Source organism: Eleginops maclovinus, chromosome 16 (assembly GCF_036324505.1).
Source record: "Eleginops maclovinus isolate JMC-PN-2008 ecotype Puerto Natales chromosome 16, JC_Emac_rtc_rv5, whole genome shotgun sequence".
In the NCBI taxonomy this organism is placed as follows: Eukaryota; Metazoa; Chordata; class Actinopteri; order Perciformes; family Eleginopidae; genus Eleginops; species Eleginops maclovinus.
Window position 1 is genome coordinate 12309090 of NC_086364.1, and position 26205 is coordinate 12335294.

A 26205-nucleotide genomic window follows, 5' to 3' on the forward strand; every position below is an offset into this window, starting at 1 on the left:
TAAGCAGAGTAGGGCTGAGATAAAGTTGTTTAGAGAAAAGTATTTTGAGATACAGTAAGGGGCGATAAGGATAATGAATGCTACAGGCATAACCTTTCTCTTCAGTTTCCATCCCAAGATGCCAACTTTGTTTATCCTTATTCTACATCTACACTTTCTCTCCCTCTCTTACTCTCTGCAGGGTTACATTCTGTGCCAGGCATTCACTTTTCTAACACTTGTCCCCAGCACAGTAGAAACATCTGTCCCTGCTACACAGAGCAATCTATGGCCAAACAATCTTATGTCATTTTTCAAATTTGCTGGATATTGCTGTAATCGACTGTGTACAAATAAACATGCAAACACCCCCTGCTCTTCAAATGAACAATCAGTCAATCCTCAATGCACAGACCAGCTGCTGGCCTTTACAACAAAATTCAATGAAGACTCCTAGTGAGGTCCCTAGTCTCTCCTGCACCGAAGGAAAACCGATTACCACAATCAGTGCAGCATGGTTGCCAGTCAATAATATGACTCATAAACTCATCATGCCCCTCTCCCTGCTGCCTCGTACTCTCTCCCACTCCATCACTCTCATGCCTGTCACCCCTCCTGCGTGGTGTCCTGCCTGCTTTCCATCTGCAGCTCACTCATAACAATCCGGATCACACTTGTGGTGACAGTGGGGTGGACAGATCCGTCAAGTGCTTTTTGAAGTGGGGGGCAAAGTTTGAGTACTGTTGGAGAAGTGGTAGAAAATTACACCACCAATGCTCAGCACTACAGAGCTATAACTTTATACCTCTTGGATCAGGCTACTTGTACCTTGCCAGGTGCCCTGGTGTAAAAACATCTGGCATCCAGTCGACTGAAGGATAGCTGTAGCTGATAGCTGGTGTTAAATTCAGGAGGGTGAGAGAGAGTGTGAGGGAACACTAAACTGTTAGATGACAGTCAGTGGTTCACTGGAGGAAAATGTGGCTTGCAGACGGGTGTGAAACCATGAGTCAGGCACAATTTCAGTTGACTTGAAATTACACTATCATAATAGATGAACCAAATGAACCATGGCTAAGGCCTGATAATGAACCCATCTATAAAGTCTGGGATAAATATTGCGTTGTACACAGCTAGCACGCAATTAGCTCATGTATCAAAACAATTCAAGAATGTATTATAAGATTGGTTTTCACTGAGAATCTTGCTCCCCACACCACATCACATTGACTAAGCAGTAGAGGACACCTGTCTGGGTCTGACCTCAAATAAAGTTTGGTTGAAGGCAGTACAATGAACATAAAAGAAAAGTGCTCAAATAAAATTCTGCAGCAGTGTTTAATCTTAAATCCATGGCCAAGAATCGATTTTAAAAGTCTGCTTTATTGGATTGCACAGTGGACGTGATAAAGTTTACAGTCGTACATCGTGACAGACAGAGGCTGGGTGACCCCAATCAGGTTGTGAGCCCTGGCTGTTTGTTCACTGCCATTTGTTGTTTTCGGCTCCCTTTTGATGCTAGCAATACATTATCTAACTCTTCTGTCTCAAGCTTTCTTATTTTAGATATCAGAAGGGGAGTCAACACACACACACACACACACACACACACACACACACACACACACACACACACACACACACACACACACACACACACACACACACACACACACACACACACACACACACACACACACACACACACAAAAGGTGTTATGGGTATACAACCACATTATGTATGACATTGGCAGCTGGTGACTCAAAATATTGGGGAGGACAACAGGACAGAAGGAAAACCATAATGCCCCAGTAATCCTTTCCTAAACACAGAAAGAATCAGTAAGCAGGTACTCCTTGAGTTGTTTATGTCTTAGTATTACTTCAAAGCAGATATGATCTATCTTAATGTATTTTCTACTCTGACTTTAACATGTAGAGTAGATAACTCTTATCAGTGTTTAACCTGATAGCACGTCTCTCTGACTATGCTAAGTTATGTGATGCATTACAGATGGATGGTTAGGAATTTCCTCAAGGTGCTTGCTAGTAAAATTGAAGTTCTCATTGTGATGATTTTCATGTGGCAAAACAAATTAAGCAATATCATGGCAACTGTATCCACAATTTCAGGTGTTTCCTTGACTTGATTTCAGCTTTGAAAAACATGATGAAAGACTAAACGGGTTTCCTTATTCAACAACAACTGAAGAAGGAACGCTTAGTTGTCCCATAGAGGGGAAATGTACATTCCACATTTGACCTATGTGTTAGGAGCAGTGGGGTGCCATAGGTATGCCGTCCAGGGAATTGCCAAATGTATTGATAGATTCATATTTAATTTCTAAGTATACAATTTCAAAAATAAAAACTGTGTGTGCACAAGGTCTACAAGAGTGACTTGGCTTGACCATCTTGTGCAGGAACACATATTCTATGTAAATGTTGGAGTTCTTGGGTCTCTTCTGCTCATTAAGGAACATGGTTTTGCACTCTCCAGGCAGGGTTGTGCTCTGTGCCACAGTCATCCCAGAAAGGACAGAAAAACTCAGTCAGCTGTGTTCTTGAAAAAGCTGGTTAGAAGACGAGTGCAGAAAGCAAGTGAAGCAGACTATGGAAATAGCTCTGAGCTTGGAGAATATTGGAAGCAGCATGCACTGGTGCCAGGGCGGAGACCGGCAGCAGCCATGCAATGGCCACTGGCGCACGAGCATCACAGTGTCACAAAACCGTGGCTAGATTGTTTTTGATTAGAGTTCTAAACATTGTGTGAGTCACGACTGCTTCTAAGATCATCACAGGCAAATGTCTCATTAATAGGGACGGGACTTTGAGGCGAGGTTTTACATTAAAGTTTTATTGCCATTGTTTTATTCCTGTCTCAAAGAGGAGACATTCCCATCACAGCAGACTGGTATTCTGTAATGTTTTCTGGCACAATCAAACTGACTCATCAGTTGTAATAAAACATTGATGGAATTATCTCAAATGGCAGCCTTTCTCCTTTTCTCTTGTGAATGAGAGTTGCCTGAAAGAAAATAGCCACTCACGACTATGTATAATAATGTGCTGTTTCCACTCTTTTGAAATGCAAATGATAAGGCTTCTAGACATGAGCCTTATAAAAGTTTACTGAAGAAGAACTTTGCAAAATATTCTATTCCTCTTGACCTGAGCAAGTATAAAAAATAAGTGGATTGCTTAATCAGGCCATACCCCGGGGAAAGGTGGGTGTTCAATAGGATTATAGAGTTTAGAGCTGTAAATAATTCAAACATGCCTTGCATTCTGAAATTATGATTTAACTTTGATGATTTACTGAGATTTACCTGCTAAATTATGTGCCAGATCTAGGAAAGATACAAAACAATTTGGAGCTAGATGCTTGACATTTTCACAAGGGCATACTATGCCTTTTATCTCCAAGAAAACATAAACCTGACACCTAACTGCAACAAAAAATAGACATAATGCTGGGAGTGATGCTTTAACAAACCATTTAAAATTATATAACTCTTCTTTAAACAGATGGAATATCACCCCTGAGACAAAAATGCCAAAACTTCCTTTGGGTACATATTTAGACATAAAAGCACACCCACCCACATACACAGCAGTTCACGTACACATGCAGACACACACTTTTACCCAGATGGTTGCAAATCTCTTGGGATGTTACATTTCATTCAATCATTTCAACAGACCAAAGGATAGAGGTGAAGGCAATCATTAACCAATGATGAGCCAGAAAATATCTCAATTATTCGTCCACTTGATATACTGTAATGTCTGTTTTGCCTCCTATTAGGACACTGTCACAGTCAGGAAAAACTTGGCGTGTAAACAAAATTAAATATAAAACCTTAAACTATTAAAAACATCTGATGCCACCTCTATACCTGTATGACCTCTCTAATGACAAAAGGCTTTATATGAGGAAGGTAGGATTTAGGGACAAACGGAGGAGAAATAAGACCTTAAATTGTAACATTGTCTCAACCTCCCATCAGTCTTCCCCATCACCTCTGAATCTGAACATCGTTCCCACCCTGGAGGTCAGTGACAGATGGCATCAGCCTGAACATCACTCAGAACAGCTCTCCACCTCCCGTCACCCCGGCAAAAACATATGATTTACCACGACAGTCCACACTGCGTCCTCCGCCTCTCACCAGTCACTAGCCCACAATCCTGCATCATTATACCTAATGTGACTCACACACTAACATGTGCATCTTTCACGTTTGACTGAAACATTGCTCACACATGCATGTCGACTTCAATCATCTTACTCTTATTAAAACATCATAGCTCTTGTGACAGTTCCACATCCATCACTCCTCTCAGAAACCCCTCTGCTGTTTCTTGAGTTAAACATGAGGCACACACTAACTCTCATCTAAGTATCTTTCCATTGTTTCAATAACACCCTGTGTCTTCTGCTGTGTCACTGTCTTTTTTCCTTACATTCACAATAAAAACATTCATGGAAAATGTAGTGCACACTTGCAAAAAATGAAAGTAAGTCATACGCACACTGACAATCCTCTCCGAAGTGCCCCCTCTGGAGACGGTTGTCCCGTTGAGTCCAACAAGAGAGGGCAGAGTTTGAGACATCCAGTTGGTGACCATAGCCATGGTGCTTAGCACCGCCCCGATCTTTAGCATGGGAACGCTCATGTTTGCTCCCTGTGGGGCCCCGGCACAAACAGCCCTACAGCCAGCCCTACCCTGCCCTGCCCTGGACCTCGGCTCCAGTCAAACCCCTCTCTGCTCCAGACGGTCGAGGAACGCAAGCAGCCAGTCAGTGTCTGCCTCGGCCCGAGCAGCAGAGCCCCCAGAGCTGGTGAAGAACAGTTACCAGACCCACAGCCAGAGACTGGTTAGAGGAAAGCAGCTCACATCCAACAGCATCACCCTGGAATCTTTCCCCTCAGAGTGACTGCTTCAGCCTCACCCCCTCCTTCTCTCTCACTTCCTCACTCTCCCGTTATCTCTCCCTCCCTCCCTCTCCGTTCCACTCTCTTCCTCAAGATGCAGAGCTGTGCGTTGGCTGCCTCTCTGTCTCAACCCCTCCCAATCAGCCTATGCTCTGTTCTTGCCAGCCCTGTTTTGCATGCATGCATCTATTATTTTCTCTTTCTCTGACATTTGGCTGTGCTTTTATGATTCAAAGCTCAGTGTGTGTGCACTTCCACATTTCTGTGTGCTGTGTGGAGATCAGATAGAGACCCTGTCAGAGAGCTGATCTCTGTTCTATGTTATCTGGCATGTGTGTACCAAAGACTGTCCTCACCAAACTAACTTTACTGAATTGAGGAGTGGGTGTAGAAATAAGGAAGTCGATAGATTTAAGGTTTTCCAGGGATGTAAGAGGAGGCATTCAGCAAAGTGTTAATGTTATGTGCGAGAGATCTAGGTGCCTCTGCCTACGGCTGCTTCTGACAGCTCATCCGTCATTCTGCTTCATGACATATCAGCCTGTAGCCTCCACTTCTACAGTACCATCTCAACTCTGCCTGGGGCGTAACCATATCACCATCTTAAGTTACAATGTCTTGTCGACATTCACTGCCTGAAACTGTAAAACTAAAGAATGAGTGCATTAGTTCAAATGTGGATAATGATTGAATTGACATAATGACAGATTACGTTAAAGCTTTCAAAACAATTTGAATGTAAACTGATAATAGAAAAAAAACCTGGATTTTTTCTTACCTGGCTACTACAGCATGCTTTGCTTCAATAATGGGGGATTACAAGTTATTTTCAAGTGGTGCAGTTAAACCATTGTTGTATTGCTGTAATCCAAATGGTTTAAACTCTCAGCACAATCACAGCAGGTAAGCCAGTGTCAGATATCATACCAATTGCTTTACTGCCATTTGGATGTAGTATCATCTAAGGGTCTTTGCCTCAAGCTTGATTGGAGATTATTTCAGGACAGACCTCAGACGTGTTTAGATCAATGCTTTTGGATGTAGAGTATGTATTGGACCTGGATAGTGTCTCACATTTCCGCTTAAAGCTTGAAGTCTCTTCTTGCCACAATTTCCTGCAATATTCTGGGCCACTGGCGGTCTCATATTATGCCCTAAACAACCATGAATAACGATGACAGAGTGGCCCACTCAGACAAAACGGCCAGGTCATCTTCCTTTCTGTCGACTTCCTGGTCTGCTGACTTATTCAGTTTGTCAGCCATGGATGGGCTCCCTTCCCCGAGCAGTCACATTGGGTGAGTGATATGGCTTCCGCTGTGTGGGCCATACTGTGAAGTGATATGAGAAGAGACAGCTTTCTCAGTCCCATCCAAAAATAATTCATCCCTCCTCAGTTCACCTGCGGGCTCCCTCATGTGTCTGCACCTCTATTTGTGCAGCAAGACTGACCCTGTGTGGTTACCAGTGGGATTGCAGCCAGTACTCTGCCTTACACAGCCAGAGAGGGGGCCAGTGCCTATCATGCTGTTGTGCAATATTGAAACTGGTGTCAGGTAGTTGTCACTTCATGTGAATGTGTCAAGGATTTGTGAGGCAGTGCATGGCATTGCTGTTTAGAATCACAGTGTCCCATGTCTCTCAGAGATTTGAGAGAAAGGTACAATGCATTATAGTGTCGCAAACACACTGCTGCCAATCAGGGGAATGCGGGAAATGGACTGAAGCCAAGAGATATAATCTGATTACATCACAGAGGTTTGAGTTTTTATCGAAATAGTTTGTCTCTGATTTGTCTACAGGCAAATTACTATAACTAATCAAACCAATGTGATAATAACATTTATCATTAACTATGTTTACATATTCAAGGGAATATGCTTGCAAGAATTCTGAGACGTGAAAAAAGCTGTGTTTGTAATCTACCGTACTAAACATTCAGTTCAATGTACTGTCTAAAGAGAATGCAGTAATGGTGACGTTCACTTGGTGGCAGCAAAGACTTAAACATGGATGGGTGTCCTTTACCTTTGTTTTATTTATTAAATATCCAAGCTCCTGCTTCTGACGATGGCCACTGTGCAAGAAGTAGGATATTTCACAGCAGGTAGAAGTACATGGCCACATTGATTTCTTAAATGTTCCTTCATTTGCCTTAATATGTACATTATGAGGACCATATATGTTCTGAGTAATGCCTTACAGAGTAAACACTACATATACAGATATTGCTTTAAACTAGTGAGGACCCAATTTGAAATAATAAACTCCTATGCCCCTGCCTAGTGTTCAAATTATAATGATCATGATCAGATTCAACATATTCTCAGGTAGTTTTCTAGTTTCTCAAATTTGACATGAGCTGCTGCAACATAGTCTGTGATATCTGAATATAATAGTATTAGTAGTACTCTTTATAGTAGTACTCTAATATTTCTATGAGATTACAATAGGGTGTTTATCATACATGTACTAAAATACATTCACTTTTGATTAAAACTTGTATATTCGAAAGTAGATAATAACCAAATCAAAATAAAACCTTAAAAATGTGTCCCCTCTTTATTCTCTCTTTTCATCAGCTTGCATTCTGATTTTATAATAACTGTCTAGACACTATTGTTTCCATTCTGATGACAATGCTTTTCCCTTTTTAATTTTTCTTTCTTTCATTTGTGCCAAAAACATACTGTATATGAATGCTGCGCCTGCTAAATGTAAATGAACTGAAACCATCGAGGCTGCCATCAGACTCCTGCAAAACATATCCTCTCTCACAGGTTTTTCATATCCTTTTCTCCTATTTCAGGGTATTTTTGTTCAAGGCCATTGTTAATAACTTACTCACTTTACTTGTGTAAGGTGGAGTGCACCTGAACTCTTTCAAACTTTAAATTCTTGTCACAGAGTGCAGGTCAGATGCCATCTTTTGTAAAATGATGGACCAAATAAAGGAAGGCAATAATGAGTGTCATGAGGACAATCTGCCACACTGCAAAGAAATCCATGCTCTGCCAATCAACTATCTAATCACGAAGTCTGTTGGCAGAACAAGCTTTCATTAAATATTAGCTCGAGAGGAAATCAGCCTTTTAACCTGTAATAATTTAATTCTTTTTGTTTAATTTTCACAGCCATTTCTCATATTTTCCTCCATAATAATTGTCCAGCCTCATTTTCACTGCTTTTTATCTTCAATTCTCTGCTCTCCTTTGTTCTCCTTCTCATGAATTTTATTTAGCCTTTAACTCCTCTCACTCTCTGCCTCTCTTTGTTGTCTCTCCTGGCCCCTCCGGCATTAATACAAGTGGCATCGCATCATGTGTTTCTCCTTTACCCATGTGTCTTAGCGCCTACTATTTCTGTCTGGAGCTCATGCACATTCAGTGGTGTTTATAGCTGTCTTGTTGCATGCGTGGACTCAGATTTGCACTTCATACTGTAGAAACAACACTGTCTGCATGCACACATGTTGTGCAACCTTTAAGAGCCTCCACATAGACATGCAAACATGATTTTGTGTTTAATAATAAACATCTAAAAAAAACACTCTGCTCTTATCCTGAGGGCTTGCTATATAAAGGGCATTTTTAATCAGTTCAAATGGTGAAAATGGCCACCAACCGCACAAATGGCAGCATTTGTGCACACCCATGGATGGCAGTAGAGTGCTATAAAGCCTGAGGTCATAGGGACAAACTCTGGGTGAGATAACAACAAAACTGTGGAGCAGAAAGCACCAAACACTACAATAACATAGCGGAAACACAGGAAGAAATGACACCTCAGCTAATTACACAGACCTCCTTAACATTGATGCAGACCTGTTTTGACTGAGGCAGCGAGGCCACACACAAACCCCCGCCTGAGCTCTGAGAGATGCTGGAGTCATACGGCTCTAAGAAAACTGGCTATTTTTCTGAGTCATAATTCATTAATTAGATGATGGACATGGAGGCCCACTGCCTTCTTAATATATTAAGATCAAAATCAGCTTAAACAAAGTGTGACCTCATTACCATGGAAACTATTTAAATGGCATAAATAGGCTGTACCCCAGGGTCTACGCAGGCAGACACAGTGGTGTGCATTCAACATGGAGTGTTTAATCTATTAACAGCTCCTGTGGGCTTTTGATTAAGGAAACTCTTCTGGGCTCTTACATTTTATAGTAGCGACTGAGACCACAGGAGGATTATAGAGCACACATGCATCGACCCCTGCATGCATTAAGTGCAGAGAACACATCAAATCGAGTAGAATATGTTCAATAATTTAAGCAGAGAGAGTTCACCACAAATAAAGTAGAAACTCTGTCCCACTCTGACCACAGAGAAAGGAGACATTATATGACTCATGGCATCATAAATGTGGCTTGCATGAAGACCTCACATGGGAGTCGATAACCTTGCATGTTCAACTTGATCTGGCACAATTATCTGGTAAAGACAATAAGTGTGTTCATAACTGTGTGTATGTGTTTACGTATGCATGCATAGATTTGTTTGTATGCGTCAATGCCTCTCTTTGTTTGTGACCACTTGCATGAGCCACGCTTTCTCTCCACTGAGCTGTGAAATGTCTACAATAGCCTCTAATGGTGGTTGCCTAAGTGATGTTTGAGAGTCTTGGTAGATCTGTAACATGCACGCAGTATACAGTAAATCAGTCACTACTGTAGAAAAATAGCAAAACAGAGGCTCAGCCCGATGGTGTTTAACTAGAATAATGTTAGCAGGAGAGATTCTGTCCTTCCAGTTGGAGCACATGAGAAAGAAAATCAATATCGTAAGTGTGTCTGCCTGGCCGTATCGACTGTAACACACCTTCAATATCCTATGGCCTTCCATTGTCTTTACAGTAGAGCCTATCTAATGAACCCACACTGAAAAGAATGAGACGCATTTGTAATATATTAAGGCAAGACTGCAGATCTGAGATAGAGGTTGCGGTCAAATATAGTCAGTTTAGTTTAGGAAGGTTCCTAACGGAGTGAAATGACCCGGAAGTACCCAAGTGGCAGCCATGATAAGAGCTGTTCGAATTCTCTAGATGATAGGAAAGGAGCTTAGAAACTTCCTTTATAACCTCCTTTAATTTAGGAAACAGTGGACCTTCCTTTACGACAGGAAAGGAGAAAATGCTGTTGATCTTGACCGAGAAATGCATTTCATGAAATTTACATGAAAGTGCTTATTAAGCAATTTAAAACTTATAACGTAACTTACTAAAGTGCTTTATTTTGAACGTTCAACACTTTTATTAATCAAACGGAGAAATATGAACGTTACTTTTTAATTGAAATGATCAAATAAAGTGATATACAAAGTGATAGGTTAAGGCATAACTAGTTTATTATAAACACATTTGTATTTATTTTAAAATATTTTCATATAATCATACAATTGGGATTCATGTGGATTAATACGTGTGGTCCACACGTATTAAGCCGGATGGTGAAAATCATCAGTTTCACTTTCCTTCTGTATTTCAATTCCAACCTTGGTAATGAAGAATATATGTCTCACTGTTGTCCACGTTCATAAAGCATAAAACAACACCATCAGAGCAGAGCGCAAAGTAGGTGCACTTTCAGTCATCCGCTTTACAGAGAACTACTTTCCCACAGCAGATGAATGTTAATAACGTCTGCTGGCGCATCATAAATACGTTGGATAGTGCAGTCGGATTCTCAAAGCACCGCAGTCTCTTTTCCTAAGTCTTTTTGAATTCTCCTATCTACTATTCCTTAAACCCGTGACATTTCACGCAAAGATCAAGGGATAGTAGATAGGAATAGACGATAGGAACTGATTTTTTAACAATTCGGCTGTACCCAGAGACTCATAGCAGGCCTCTTAACCTACGCTGTTCGCAGTTTGTTTCTGAAAACTGTCTCCAACTACAGTGAATTGAAATAATTTTTTCATAACTATATATGTTTGACGGAGTATGATTATGTTGGGTTTTTTAAATTTAGATTTTGAAGCAAATATTTTAACCCGGAACAACATGTCTTCAACATGTCTCTGTTTACTTAAAATCTAGCAGCCAGTCAAACAGCATTTCAAACCTTTGTGTGCCCAAAGACTACATTTGTAATGATAACTTAAATTATAAAAATTGATAACAATTGAACCGGCTGAGTTGCAAACATATTTACTCATTTTGATCAAGCCAACATTGAATTGGAGAAACCTAGTTTGGTGTACCTCTTCTTAGAAGCTTTATGAATATATTGCTGGAACATGCATTTCAATGTTATTCATAGACAGATTGATTGCCCCTGATTGCTCCCTTGATTACTATCTCCACAGTCCATGGGGGATTATATGCATTATTATTTGTAAGGTATTTGGTATGTCTGAACAGTAAATCGTTGAATGTCAGATGGCTCAATCAGGGACAAGCAGGGCATCACATTTTGCTTGATGCTTGCTAAAGAAAAGCCCTGCTCAAACACCAACTACATGTAGCAATCAGCTGTCATGCATTCTGTAGCGCAGCATGGCTGTATCCACTGTTCTGTTCCTTCCCATGCCAACAGGACCAGCTGAATAAGACTCAGAGCAGCATTTCCTGTGGCAAATGTGCCCAGTTGAATAGCCCACACACAAAGAGTCACTCGCCCATATGCAGATATGCATTCACACACGCAACTACTATGATCATTTTGTGGCTACATGACCTGATTACAAATCTCCCTCCAAACCAATCCTGTTTTGAATCCAATAGCAGAAAGCCTGTACTCCATTCTGACCTTTTATCCCACCAGCTAGTCAAACATTCTCACTGCTGCATAGGGAAAGCTATTTCAATAAATGGAGTAATTACTGACAACAATTTGAGAAGCTAAAGCCTGGCATAAAGGTAGCTATAGGGACTCTCGTGAACATATTCTGAGGCAGGGCGACAAACATTGTGCCAAGTCAATTAAAGACACATTCTCTGCAAAATACCTTTCCTTTCATGCCGGTGGTAGAGGGCAATAGACTTCCAGTAAAGATAAAGTCAAACCAGTCCTGTCATATGGTTATAATATTTGGGAAATGGTAAATTGACCAAAATGAGATTCTGATTTAGAAATGTAAAACAAAATACATGTACAGCATACAGTATGTGTTTGTTTGTGTGACACCTGTTGATATAGTCATCTGTGACCTGTACAACAAAGAGGAATATGTTTAGTTTTTTTTACTTTGTCTTTTCCTCTGCGTTTGTTTAAATGAATATGTATTTGTCAGAGTATATGATTTATTTATTTTAACGCTTTTGCTTCGATAAATCAAACCAAATCAAGGAAACCAGTGCTTTTTTAAATAGTCACCCAGGATAATTTAGTTTCTTTCGTTGAGATGGTTACTTCCTAGGACTGGGCAGTATGACAAAAAACACATATCATGGAATTTTTCCAAATTATAACGGGATCACGGTATTCAACAAACAACTGCAAGATGTCAACCATATACCACATAACAACAACAAAAGCACTGTTTGAAAATATAAAAATGTCCCTTCCCTGAAACTGCAGAATACACATTTAAATACTTGTTTTATGATTAATGATTGACCTTAAAAAAAATTAAGTGCAACTTAAAGACTTAATAAATCAAGCCAAGGTATACTACACAGATAATATTCAAGTATTTAAACAAATACAACTAGTGCATCTTGGCTGGCACTGCACTATTATCCCTTAATATAGAAACTTCGCCACTTTTTCAACGGTACTGAAGTATATGAAAAAATGCATATAATACGGTATAAAGTTCACGGTAATGGGTATGATATGGTATACCGCCCAGCACTAGCTCTGACTTAATTTTTTCTTCCGATAGCTACTTACTTTTGCTAATATTTACAAAGCTGCATATGACCTTTATACAAAATATTGCTGTTGCTGCCGTAGTCTAATGTCATTCCTTTGTCTCATTACTGCACTGGCAAAGTGCCTTGTTGCGTAAATGACATATTTATCTATACGCACAGAAGAGCTGAGATCTGATCTTACTGTAGATGCCGTGCAACTAGCACCTTGTTAGATGAGTAAAGAGATGAACAGGGGATAAAGGGTCTGTCTGCGTGTTCTCATTAGGTCTGTGTCTGAGTCATTGTTTACAAATCACCCAGTCACAGAGTGAAGGTATCACCATGATTGGCTAACCCTACAATATGCAAAAGAAAAGCACAGGAGATAGAAAAGGGTAAAAGACAAGACTGTGATGTTAAGGGGAGGCAGAAAGAGAGGGAGCGGCAGTTGAAGAGACCGATAAAGAGAGAAAAGGATGGGTGATGCATTTTAAACTCCCTTAGGTGATGAATTTACATCTTGTCTGTTTTCTGCCACGTCTGCAACAGTGAAACTAACAGGACCAGAGAGGAGTGGTGCGATCCTGCCAATTACCGTCTGCTTGACTGAGGTTTTGCAGCAGCCAATTCTGAAATAAAATGTTAGAGTAGTGCTCTGTGCTGTAGATAGTAAGGATCAAACAATGACCAGAGCCCATCAGCTATAGCTGTATATTAGTAATGATGAGACAGCCCTGCAGTCTTGTGTCCAGCTCCTTTGTCAGAGCCCACACTAGAGCCTCATTTGTATCCTTTGTCTTCAGGTCATTAATGCTCAGAGAAGCTCTAACATTTAATTAAGGACACATTACTAGTCCAACACAGGCACAGTGTGCAGTGGAGAAAAATCACAAAACAGCCCCTAACTGAATATTACATTTAAAGCCATATGGGGTTATGGGCAAAACTGGTTAGGAGAAACCTCTAGATAAACAAATTAGCATCTCACTTTTTGCTCTTATGGAGTTTTGCCTCGCCGGTGGAAAGAATAGAGATACTTATTAGTATGAATAAACAGTCTTGTGTTAGCCTGACTCGTGTGCCTCACCCCGTCAACATGACCATGTAATCTGCACAAATCTTGGATGTTTTGTCGAAATCCACTGATCCACTGATCCGCTCAGTGATTAAACAAACAAACAGACAGGAAAAAATCAACAAACTTGAGAAAACGAGTCTACACAGCCGCAATGAAAGGACCATATGTTGAAAATTACAAAGGGTAATATTCTGTGGAGTTAGCCGAGTGTGAGATGAGATGTATTGTGAGTGGGAAGATATTGGTGGGAGGCCCTAATGGTCATAGAGGCTGGTGCTTCACCACAGGGGTTACATTGGATCATCAGGCTGGATCATTCAGAAAACAGATGCCATGGTACAAAGCAATAAACTGTATGGTGAATGTAGTGGCATGTCCTGCATAACCAACTCAATTGAGTCTCATCCTGAAATGTGAATTACATTGTGGGGAGAGTGTGCTTGATAATGTGTGAGTGTATGTTTTTTATAAAGAGACAAACAGATGCTATAGATTTCTACAAACAGAGTGTGCAGGATTCCAGTTGATGCAGGATGTTGTGCAGCGTGCTCTACATTCTGAGCACGACGCAGATCTATGGAGCTTAATGATGATATTTGTGAGTGCAGCCTGGGAGATATGATATCAGAAAGGCCATCCCTTGCATTAATATTTTATGCAGAGAGAGAGAGGGGGAGAGAGAGAGAGAGAGAGAGAGAGAATTTTTCCCTTAAGGACACACATCCTCTGCTAATCATTAACATAAATATTTTCATTCGGTGTCTTTAAGACATGGCAGTCAGCGACTTCAATGCTAACTCCTTTTGGGACATATCATTATTGATTATTGCCTGGTTGCCTGTGATTAAACCTATAAGATTTGAGATAAGGGTGATAGAAATACCTTGTAATAATGATCTGGATAGGGTAACTTGTTTCTGCAACACACAGAATCACTAATTAAAATTGTATTGACACCCATGCAAGGCAAATATATGGAGGACTCACTCTTTTCGTTTGCATTCAAATATAATCTGACAATTTGCTTTGTCTTGTTGTTCTCAATTTAGTTGAACTTTCTAGAATCAACATTTGGCCTCACTTAATCCATATTTTAAACAATTCCACTGTTCCCATTAAATATTCTTGTCATGAATGTTTGGATAAGACCAACAGAGATTTAAGCATGGCAGCTGCAGATATTGATAAAGAACATACAGTACCAAGTAGAAAAATGTGCCTAAAAAGTGAGAAGTACTCTTCTCAAGATCCCTGCAAAGGCTCCAGGCTTGCTGTTACTTACACTGAGAGGACTAATAGAAGAGAGCCTGAGAGGGCCACTATCCTGAGGCACTAAGGCTTAAAGAGAGAGACCTCTTCTGAATACCTATTCATCACACCACCATTAGTGTGGCTGAAGCAGTCGGCTCTGCTGCTCGAGAAAGTAACGAAGATTACAACATTACATCCCTTAGTATAGTGTGACATTATAAGAGAGGGATGTTCCCTGAGCTCAGCCGATACTGCAACCTGCTTTCTTTCCTCATCTCGTGGCGCAGATGCAAAAATATACTTCTTGCCACACATCTGCATGCACACAAACTAAATAGTGTAAACAAGTGCAGACTCTAATCATCATGAGAGCAGGTTTTTATCAGAGCATGACGTTGCTCTCCCGCCTCCCCACAGAAATGCCACTCTACATTATTTTTGTCTCTCGTCTCGTCTGTCGACACTTCATCTTTTCTTCTTCTTCCTGCTGCTTCCTGTGTCTCTCTTGCCCGAGCGACAGGATGCACATGCCATTGTTTTGTCACGGTCACTGCCGTATTGATTAAGCGATGTGGAGATAATTAAAGACGATCTGCAAGGAGTGTCAGTGCCAGTGAGCGGAAAAAACTCATAGTGACGGAGCGATAGGCCTCTAATTATTATTCTCCTTTTGGTTAGGATGGGAGAGATAATAACCCTGCAGGCACATTCGACAGGCACAGTCGGAAGGCACTCTGTCTGTTTTCCCCCTCTATCCCTGCCTGCAATCTCCAATTTTCATTTCCAGCAACTCCACTTTTTCTTTTCCTCTCTCTATCTCTATCTCTTACTCTTTCTTTCTCTATCTCTCTCACTTTCTCTCCTGCAGTCTCACTTTACAACCATGCTACCCTGCTCAGTTAGTCCAGTGGGCACTTACTCAAACCCAGTCCACATCCTCTCACTCTTTACTAACCCTGATCACCAAAGCATCTTCATTTAACAGCATCTGGCTACATGTGTGTGTTATACAGGTATGTGTGTGTGTTGCTAAATGATATGTACCTTTATATGCTGGTGTTTAATTATGAATTAATGCACATCAAGGCTCTACTTAATGCTGCACATTAACGTAATCTGAAAGCACATATGCAAACCCGTTGCCAAAAGTATCACTGAGGGAGTGGAGATTTTATTTAGAGTAAAGAAGAAATACATGTTGTTGTTTTTTAGAGGGCTGTCTTTGTTCATCTGAGGTTGTGGGTTATTAAGAAAAAAAAGTTGAACATTTTGCAGACAGAGAACTCTGGGCAAGCTCAAGGCCATTGTTTAAAAAGCATATTTTGTTTGTATACTCTGTAAATAATCAAAAGGATCATCATTATGAGCTACGGATTCATGGCCCTGATGGAAAAACCAAATGCTCACTCATGAGAAAACTTCCTTTCCATTAGTATGCTTACCTCAATTTGAGCCTTCTGATCTATGATAGATGAATTGAAAAATGTGGATGTTACATCATTTTTCTCCAATTTTGTGTGATCCATCAAATCTACATTAAATATATTTCGATTGATGTCATCAGTTCTACACATACCCATGTTATTATTTAATATAATACACACTAAGTTTTGTACTTGTGACTTCTACTTCCAGATGTGGTGTGAACATCCAGCGTTACACATTCATGTGTCTTTGTGTGTTTTGAAGACTTGGACAAATCCGGGAGGGGGGGGTGGGGGTTCAGAATCAGGCAGCATAATAATGTAAGCTGGTGTTCCTTCCGCTGGAGCATCTTGTTATCTTCTCTCTCCTACATGTAGTGTCTTTATCAAAGGACCTCTCTACCTTGCACACCGTGGGGCTGCAGAGAGCAGCTCTGCCAGCCTGCTTGATATGCAGCAGTGTCTGGTGGCTGCTGGGCTCCCACGCCTCCCTGACTGGAGCCTTTAAGCCTTGGTGCAGTTGGAGAGAGCCTCCCTCATCAATGGCCCTACTGAGTGGCTGTGACAGTGCCACGCGGAAAACACATCGATTAAATGGTTCCTCTTTCCATCCGCTTCTGCTGCGGCGTATAGCTCTCATCCTTCATTCCCCAAAATGAAAGCCCTGCAATTGAGTTAGCTTTCAGCATGGGAGTCAATGCTGTCACACTCACACATGGCAATGCAGAGAGGATCATGTGAAATAGGAGGAGAGGGAGACAGAGTAGAGAAAAACTGATAAAAGAGATTGTGGTAGTTATAGAAAAGAAGCGTAGTACAGTCTGAGAAGTTCAACCAAGATTTACTCTTACCTCACCTCTGAGTCCATGTCAGGTGATGCTACAGCTCCCCATAACCTAAATGTGTTCTATCTTTAATGAACTTGGGCTTCAGAAGAGAGAACTATGCCGACTATAAAAAAAACAAACCTTTTTTTTTTAATAGAAAACAAGATTTCCCTGGAGTGTGGTGGGTTGTCCGGGCATGCAGGTGGAAGCAGAATCTATATTGGGTGTTTGATAATGCATAACACTCTCTGATATGTGATGTGTGTCTCCCGATAAAAGCAAAGAGATGTGAAGAGCACCGTTCATAGCAACTTGCCCAATCTGCTCAGTCTTATGAAAGCTTTTGTATCAGAGCGGGAAGAGGAGCTCTAGGCGCAACAGCCATATTTATATTCCAATCTTCTACACAGAAACCCACATTGCCAGGCTCATAAAAGATTCATCGAGCAGGGGAAAGCAAGGTCGTACAGAAAACTGGTCAGAAGGTGCCTACTGCAATGCAAAAAAAGAGCAGATGGACCCCAAAAAAAATCATTGGGTGAGTCCCACGGTGGCAATTACTAGGGTAACGTATGTAGTTGCCTTTATTACTGGTGGCTGTCTGTCCGGCATTGACCAGTTGATGAACCGTGTCGGTGCTCTAATTGGCATCTGTCACTCATACTATAACCTGCAACTGGCCCAGCCATATTTATGACGGTGTCGATTCAATGCGTTGCTTTGCTTTTTGTTGGCTGTGGATCCCATTCCTGACATGTTTGTGAACTACAGAGCAAAGAGGAGAGAGAAAAGGAGATGGTAACAATGTGTGTGAAAGAGAGCTGTGCGTGTTCTAGTGCGTGTGCGTGTGCATGCGTGTGCCTGTTCTGGGTGTTGTCAGAGAAATGTCACTCTTGCTTAGAGTCACAGACATAAACCTCTGGGAGTCCTGCACCCTCGAGCACACTCACACAGAAGGAAAGAGAGAAAGTGGAGGAGAGAATGCGATATAGGGATGATATTCATCCCACCAGTCAAGCTGATCCTTCCATACTCTGTTGACAGCAACCATACAAATAACTTCCTATATATTTTATGGGCACACTGAATATTTTGAGAAAATAGTTGCGCATCAGAAATTGTCTGGAAGAAAGAATTTGGGTCGGAAAGGGACACTACAGGCTCAGAGGACACATGTCATCTACTTTTCTTTCCTCCTGCATGTATAAAAGTAATCAGTCCCTGAGTGTACAGCTAGATGCTGGTAAGCTGCCAGGTTAACCCTGTCTGTATAAATGAGAACTGTATCCAGTTCCCAAAAGACTTTTAAGACCTTTTTAATGACGATTACGAGCAGAACAGAGTCAGCCAGCTCAGTCCATGGGATTGCTTATTGTCATTTTAGTACAGCAGCCGCTGGGTTTTCAACAAGACAGAAAGCAGCAACAGAGGTCATTTAGAGCCCACAGAACCCCAGAGCATATGTAATGGTCAGTCCGTAACTCTGAATGAGTAGTTGGTCATTTAAAACATGGACTAAATACCAAGGGTACCAGACTTTTATATCTGACTTTGACAATCCCAGTTTGAAGCGTGTGTCCCCTGTGTTCTAATGTACTTGCAATATTCATCTACTTTCATGGTTTCAAAAACAAAGCCGGATAGTATTCATATAGGATAATGTGCTGAACAATTACAAAGCCAAATCCAAAACGTACAAGCCATTAAGTTGTCTATTGGTTCTTGGAAAGAATAGGTAAGACCAAGAATAAAACAGCTACAACAGTCTAGAAAGTTTAGAAAATTACATCACTTTAAAATAATGCATCCTCTAAAACTGGGAAAACACAACACTTTAGGCTTTATTACAAAATCCAACATCTAAGACAATAATCTGATATCATGATTTGGATTTAATATCACTACATTTCTCTGATGTAGTATGAATATAAGATCACAGTTTGTTTCGGGTCAGATCGGTCAATGCATAGTTTCATACAGAATGTACCCATATGGAGAAGGGGATTCCAGCTGGAAAGGTAATGCCATACTGCCACACCCTCTATAGCTCAGGGGCCCGACCATGGCGGGGACACAGTGTCCGTCTGAGTCAGGTCACTGACCTCACATGCTTCCCTACCCTGCCTTCCATCTGTTAACCAATTAGACTGCTGACCGCTACCTGCCTTTTGCGCCTCATCTAAGGCACTGGAGTAGTAAAATCAGTCACCCATTTCAACCACGGCTGCATTCGCTAAAAAGCTCACTGCCACCATCATCGCACGCTAATACCACCCCTGTGTGAGTCATGAACACACCACATTTATAAAACTGACCACGAAACGGTCAACATCATTAAAAAGCTAAGCACTTCAACAGGCACACAAACCTCACTGTCCATTAAAAAAACACACATCCTCCTAACCACCTCTTCTTTTATCAACACACATGCTGTACTTAGAGATTTTCCAGCATTTATTGCTCTAAATCCTCACCACCAACACACAACACGTGTACATACATATCCTTACTTTAAGCTAGTCATTCAGTAAAGAAGGTGCTACCTCAGTGATAATTGTCTAACCCTTTGAGGACCAAATTATCAGAGGGCAGATGATTCCTCACAATTACACACACACACACACACACACACACACACACACACACACACACACACACACACACACACACACACACACACACACACACACACACACAGGCGTCTCTGATGATAAAGCAGTTGGCAACATGAAAGCACATCAAACATTAAGATGTGGGAGTGAACAGCGGACAGAACAAAGGCTCAATAGCTCTCTGTGCTCCAGCCTTTCTTAAGCAGCATCTCTTTATGACACAGATCTCTTTACAGTGATAAGACTCACACAATGTGGTAGTATTATCGTGCACTGATTCGAGCACTGCCCTAATCAGTCATGACACAAGCACATACTGTTCAATCTCTTCAAGCAGCACTGAATCAAACATAATGCAACCTCATTATCTGAGGCTGATTGTGAAGCACCTTTGTATATTTACGGGGAGTGCATGAAGGTGGATGCAGGCATAGTGGCTCATCAAAACCAACTTGCTCACTTACTCACCCACATTGAGCTCGACATGATTGTTAGTGACTGACAGGCAGCAATAATTTGGTTATGTCGATTATCCTTTTTTACAGGGCAAACTATACTAAACTTACATATTATTGACATGAATGTGTGGCTCGTCCTTTAGCCCCACTAGTGTACTTGAATGTTAACATTATTATATGAGAAAATACAAATTCTGTCTAATCTGCATGCTAAATACATAATGTCCTTGTTTTAGTTTTAAAGTTCGATCCATGTGTTGAAGATTGACCTTCCAAGGGATTGCGTGTGGTCATGTAGTGTAAGTCATTTAGACAAATGCTGGTTCTGTCACAGCATAGCAAGGTGTTTTTTATAGTTGAGTGTGTGTCTTTGCCTCTCACTGGCAGATTTACACCCCTGCTCTTGCTGATTTTCATTTGTTTGATTTTCTTGGTGGAGGTTAGGCGGCTGCTTGGCAGAGCACATTCTGTCCAGCCTGCTACCTAGTGTCATTCCTCCCGGGAAACATACACTCACATCTCTGTTCCTCTTTGACTGTCATCCACCGGCACAGATTCATTCTTTCATATTTATCAAAGCTTTTAACAGGTAGTCAAAAAAAGATTGGGGGACATTTTTTTACAGGTTTTGACAAGTTTAAATGTTTTCGGTAAGACTGATGTTTAATAGGTTTTTGGCACAGAGACAAGGACAGAAATGAACCAAAAGTGGCGTGATTATAGTCATGTCTGGGGGAGTGCCTTTTATTATGATCATGCTGCTTTGCTCTCATTGGACTGTAACCAGGAAAATAGATCTTGGCTAAAAGGGTCACTGCCAAGTTGACAGTCTGTTTAAAGCCATCTTGCTTGGACATTATCCAACCAGCTGTTTGTCCAGCCTGGCTCTGACTGAACAGAGGTCTGGCTTTTTGCTGTCCTCACATGCATAGACACTGTAAATAGTATTATCATGTAACTTCCTTTTTATATATGGAATGAGACCTAATATACTGTATGTGAGGTTTATCAATAATACTGATACACAGCTAAGAAAGTCTTCTCAAAATAGCAGCATATAACCGCTGTTTTATTTGGGTCAATAAAACCATCTCAATCATTGACACTTATATTACAGCAATAAGTACTGTATAATTCATTCAATTTAATGTTTGAGCCAAATGATGTTTTAGTGTTTTAGTTGTGATTTACAAGAGCCTGCTCCTTTGCAGTGCTTGCTTTTTAGCTATAATTTGGCTGGGTGCTGTTGTGGTCTAATCATCACACCAATCTGGAATGAGTAAACACAGCTTAATAAGGTCCTAAATAGTGGCTTGTTCAAACTGATTGTTTATTGTGATCCCTGTTGAGAGAAAGGATCAAGTTTATTACTGGAAAATGTTGCCAATTGCTCACATAGTGTTCTGACTCTGAAAAGACTTTGAGAATGACAATCAAGTATTCTCCCCCATTTCATTTGATGTTGTACAGCCAAACTAAAGCAAGTGTTCATTTCCATCACCTTCAACCATGTTGGGAGTCTTCAAGACCAGACATCCTAAACCAAAAGCTGTATTCCTCTGGCACCCCCTTACTTTAGTTGGATAACAACGCGGTTACTATGCCTCCAAACCTGATTGAAAATCTTTCAAAAAACATTAAGCAATCTTCCGTTAACAGAAACTGGGCAGCTTCAGAAAACAAAACAAAGAAATCTTGGGTCCCCTTGGAAAGTATGACCTCACATCTCATTCAGGCTCCAGCAAGCTTTTTAAATCACTTTGTCAGTTGGACAGGAATATTAGTGCAACACACAGCTTTGTGATTTGAAAGCATTCTTCTAGCTACAACACGATGTGATTTATTTCATTCAAAGCCTTTGTTTTTAACAAAGAAGTTATATTTATTCTTGAGGTTTAAGGGCAGCTGTCACCAACCATATTCAGTTGCTTTGATTGTGATAAAAGTAATGTTTCACACCGAATTGTGTTGTGATTTTCCTATGTTTGTGTTTAAAACATGAACAAAATATCCAGTAATTTCATTGTTCACGTTAGTAATCGGCCATATTTAATCCCATCTTTGAACACTAAATGGAGCAAGATAAATTAGGCTGTGCATCAGTATATGTGTATAGTAAATCCATTACTTCCAAATTCAAGAACACACATACACGCATATCAGCGTGTCCTGTCATACATGGCTTGATGTACAAGACATCTGTTGCAAGGTCAAGCAGGTGCCCATCTGTACACTGAAGGCCCCTGGCCTTTATGGGTACTTAACAAACGCATGCAGTGAACGAACAAATGCGTCCGTCTCATTAAAGCTCTCTTAATATTTCATTCAGGCTTGTGCTGAGACTGTGATTGAAAATATGTGAACATCTCGACTCTGGTGGAAAGCAGTGTTAGCCTCATTTCAGTGGATATGCACCATGTCATCAATTCTTTATGTTTGACTTGCAATCTCCCGCGTCATATTTTCTTTCAGACCTTTAAATATTTAATGCAAACACTTACAACAAATTGTCCCCCAAGGCCAATTACAGTATGAACGCACTGAAGAAGGGGGTGAGTGATGATAGTTAGTCATCAGCTACATTTTCTGTGTCACTTTAACATGTATTTACCAGTGATATTTATTCCTCTTCATTTATTGAAGACCATCAACAGTGCTGTGTGGATGTGTGTAGGATTGAACATGTTTTGTAATTTACACTTTGTTTTGCTTAGTTAATACATTTGAGTTTAAGACTTTCAGGGAAGGTTAAATAAGTTATCATGCATGCAAAAACGTATTACATAATTTGATTAAAGGAAGTTAAGATGCACATTGGAATTGTTTCATTTTGTGTGAATCATGCAGCTAGGGATGTGTTCAGTGTGATTGTTATATTAGAGCCATGGGAACTGTTGCGCCTTGTTTGACACCGCTCAGAAAAAAATCAATTGGTTTTCATGTAATACCATCTGTGATGAACATACTTTGAACCTGGCACACAGGTGTACAGCACATCCTGTAGACTGATGCTGTAGCTTCTGTTAAAGGTCAACTGCAGTTTCCACCACTTGCCCTGTAGACATGCCGTATAAAACACTAATGTATGCTGCATGCAACATATGGCCTTTACGGTTTATACATGTTACAGCATATTCTCTCAGTCTGAAATGTAGAACTGCTATCAGCAAACCTATGCCAGCCAACAGATTGTCCCCTTTTTTATGCACTCCTTAATAACAGGCACATTGTACCTACTTTATAAGCAGACCTTGTACTGTGTAGGCTGCCATGCTGCTTGTATGCTGACCAGATGAACCCCTGCAAGTTCAAATTCTCTGCCTTGACTGAAAGCTTTTCTGGGTCAAATAGTTTACCGTCCTTCACTTCAATTTACAACTGTCACATCAAAGCTCGTCATTTTTAGCAAAGGGACGCAGCTTTCTCGAGTGTCATGCACAACACAGCACGCTACACAATCACTCAGACACTCGTCACATCTCCAGGATCTACAACCGTTGGCTGCTATGGCACACTACTAATTACGCATGGCTTGTAGATCCTGTATACAAACGGTCAGTGTCGGTTCTTTCAGCTTAATCAGCACGTATGTGTATCTCGAGGAGCCTCTGGACCTCTCTGTCAGTGATAGAGAGGTAGACAGGAAGGGCTGTAAACAACGACCTCCGGGGCATCCAAAGTATCAGTAAAATCATTACACTGTCAAGAAAACACTTTGCTTTGGTTCTTACTTTTTCCTTTAAACTATTCTATCGCCATGCTCCAGTCATTTAGTCCACTCATTGTAATACATACTACAAATTGCATCAAGATGCCATTCTGAAATCTGGGTGAGTCTTTAATTCCTGGAATAAAACCATAAGTGAGTCCAGCTGGATTCGCCGTCAACTGCAGTTCTGCTTGTTATAAGTTTCTTTGTGCTTCTTGCTTCTCATCAGCTCAGTAGGTTGCATACTGAACAATGGCAATTTTCCTATTTAATGCAGCAAAATTCATTGTCCAGTCTTTGCACTGAACTGAATTGAAATTATGTTTCCATTTTTTTGGAACGTTCTACTCATAGGCCGTTTGTTCTTACTTGAATGATACATTTTAGAACATGTCATACAGGCGGTTCTTTTAAGAACTTTTAAACAATGCTTATTCATAGCGGGTAAGCGTTTATGCCAGATTCCTTACCTCACAGGGCATGACAGCTAACATCACAAGCAGGAACATGGCACTGAAGAGATGCATCCTAGTCGAAATGATAGCGTCCCAGCCGACACCAGCTCCCGCAGCTCTCCCTCCGTCCGTGTCCCTTACTGGGGCGGTTTCTTCAGATACAGAGGGATTCCTTTAATGCTGTGTCGGCTGAGCGCCACCAACCTCATCACCAGGACGCACGATAAAGCCACCAGTCGCGTGTCTTTCGTGGAGCATAGACTCTTTTGCGGCTAGCGAAACCACAGCCCTCCCAATTTCCCTCCGTGGAGAAACTCCGCAGATAAATGTGTGGAGCGGGGGATCGGCTGTCCCCACCCTCCTGCAAAATAACTGCGACTGAGCGAGACGGATCGGAGGAGAGTCGCAGAGGTTGGAAGGTGACTACTGTGCTTGCAAGGTACCAACGCTAGGAGCAGCACGTCTATGTGCCGGGAGCCGAGTGAAAGAAGTACCACTCTTTGACGCAGCCAAGCTTGGCCGTGCGCGTATGTCTGTATGTGTGTGTGATAGAGAGACAGAGAGAGAGAGAGAGAAAGAGAGAGAGACCTGCTTGCACTGGAAGTATTCTTGCTCAAGTGTTTGAAATACAGATAGATAGATAGATAGATAGATAGATTGCTTCCAGTAATGATGCTTCATACTTAACAGAATCTTTTCCAGCCTCATGACAGATACATCAAGAAGGAGCTTACATTTAGCATGGATAATGTCATCCTGCCTATAAGCCCAATGGTGAATGATAATTTTCTGCATTTAAAAGATCAGGATAGTGACTGTCACAGCGATAATACCATCAATTCAGTGCTGACATATATCCAATTAGAAGATGCCAAAATAGAGGGACTCTCTGAGGTTTAGGTAAATGATAAAGATTATTCTGTCTCCGCTTACAATAGAGATAATGAATGTTGTTAGCCAACAGATAATTAAATGAAATAATACATTTTTCCCAGGCCAGGAGAGATTGCGAATGTGCACTGTTGTAGGGTTGTTCAACAGTAGCTAATATATGGTTTAAAAACAGAAGCAAATACTATTAAAGCAGTGGTCAAAGTTATTATAGTTTATCACGTAGAGAACAGTGAAAAATCCCTTACACACAGGGACATAATGGACTGGAAGGCTCCTGTTGGTTGTACTCCAGATTTATCATAATTCAAACTGCCTGAACAAATGTCTTCACAAATCAAATGACTAATTATCCCTTTTTATTCCCTTTTTGTTATCCCATTGCCCATATCTGTTGATATATTGTTGCCCATTTACTGGTATAACTCTGTGTTATGTAATCATTTGAAGAAACAGTAAGTCGGCATGTATTTTAGATCTGGCAATGTGCTGGCCTGTGCCGTCCAGCCCTTGCCCATATGGTTCAGCAGAGAGTTGACTTTCTTCCCCCCTGCTGCTGCCCCTCAGTGGCATGGTGCACACCCCTCTATTTTCCTAGCAGGAAAAAACACAAGGAGGTGAGATGAGAGTCTGAAGGGGTAGCAAGGGAAAGAGGGGATGTACAAGAAAAAAAAAGATTGAAGGAAATATTCCTCTCTTCTGCCCATTGTTTTTTTCATTTTACTGTACCATCCTGAATAATGTCTCCTCTCAGATACATACAGTAGATCAT

General features: G+C 40.9%; 1 protein-coding gene across 2 annotated transcripts in view; it reads right to left on the reverse strand.

The window, feature by feature from the left end:
• Positions 1-25021, reverse strand: part of olfm2a (olfactomedin 2a) — a 49748-nt gene extending 24727 nt beyond the window's left edge. Inside the window, exon 1 of one of the 2 annotated variants that reach the window (XM_063904007.1) lies at positions 24558-25021. In XM_063904007.1, coding sequence (XP_063760077.1) covers positions 24558-24614 — 57 coding nt within the window. In that variant the 5' untranslated portion in view covers positions 24615-25021. Of the gene's footprint in view, positions 1-4515; positions 4899-24557 lie in introns of those variants that run through there. The other variant, XM_063904006.1, reaches the window with a different exon arrangement.
• Positions 25022-26205: the final 1184 nt, after the last annotated feature.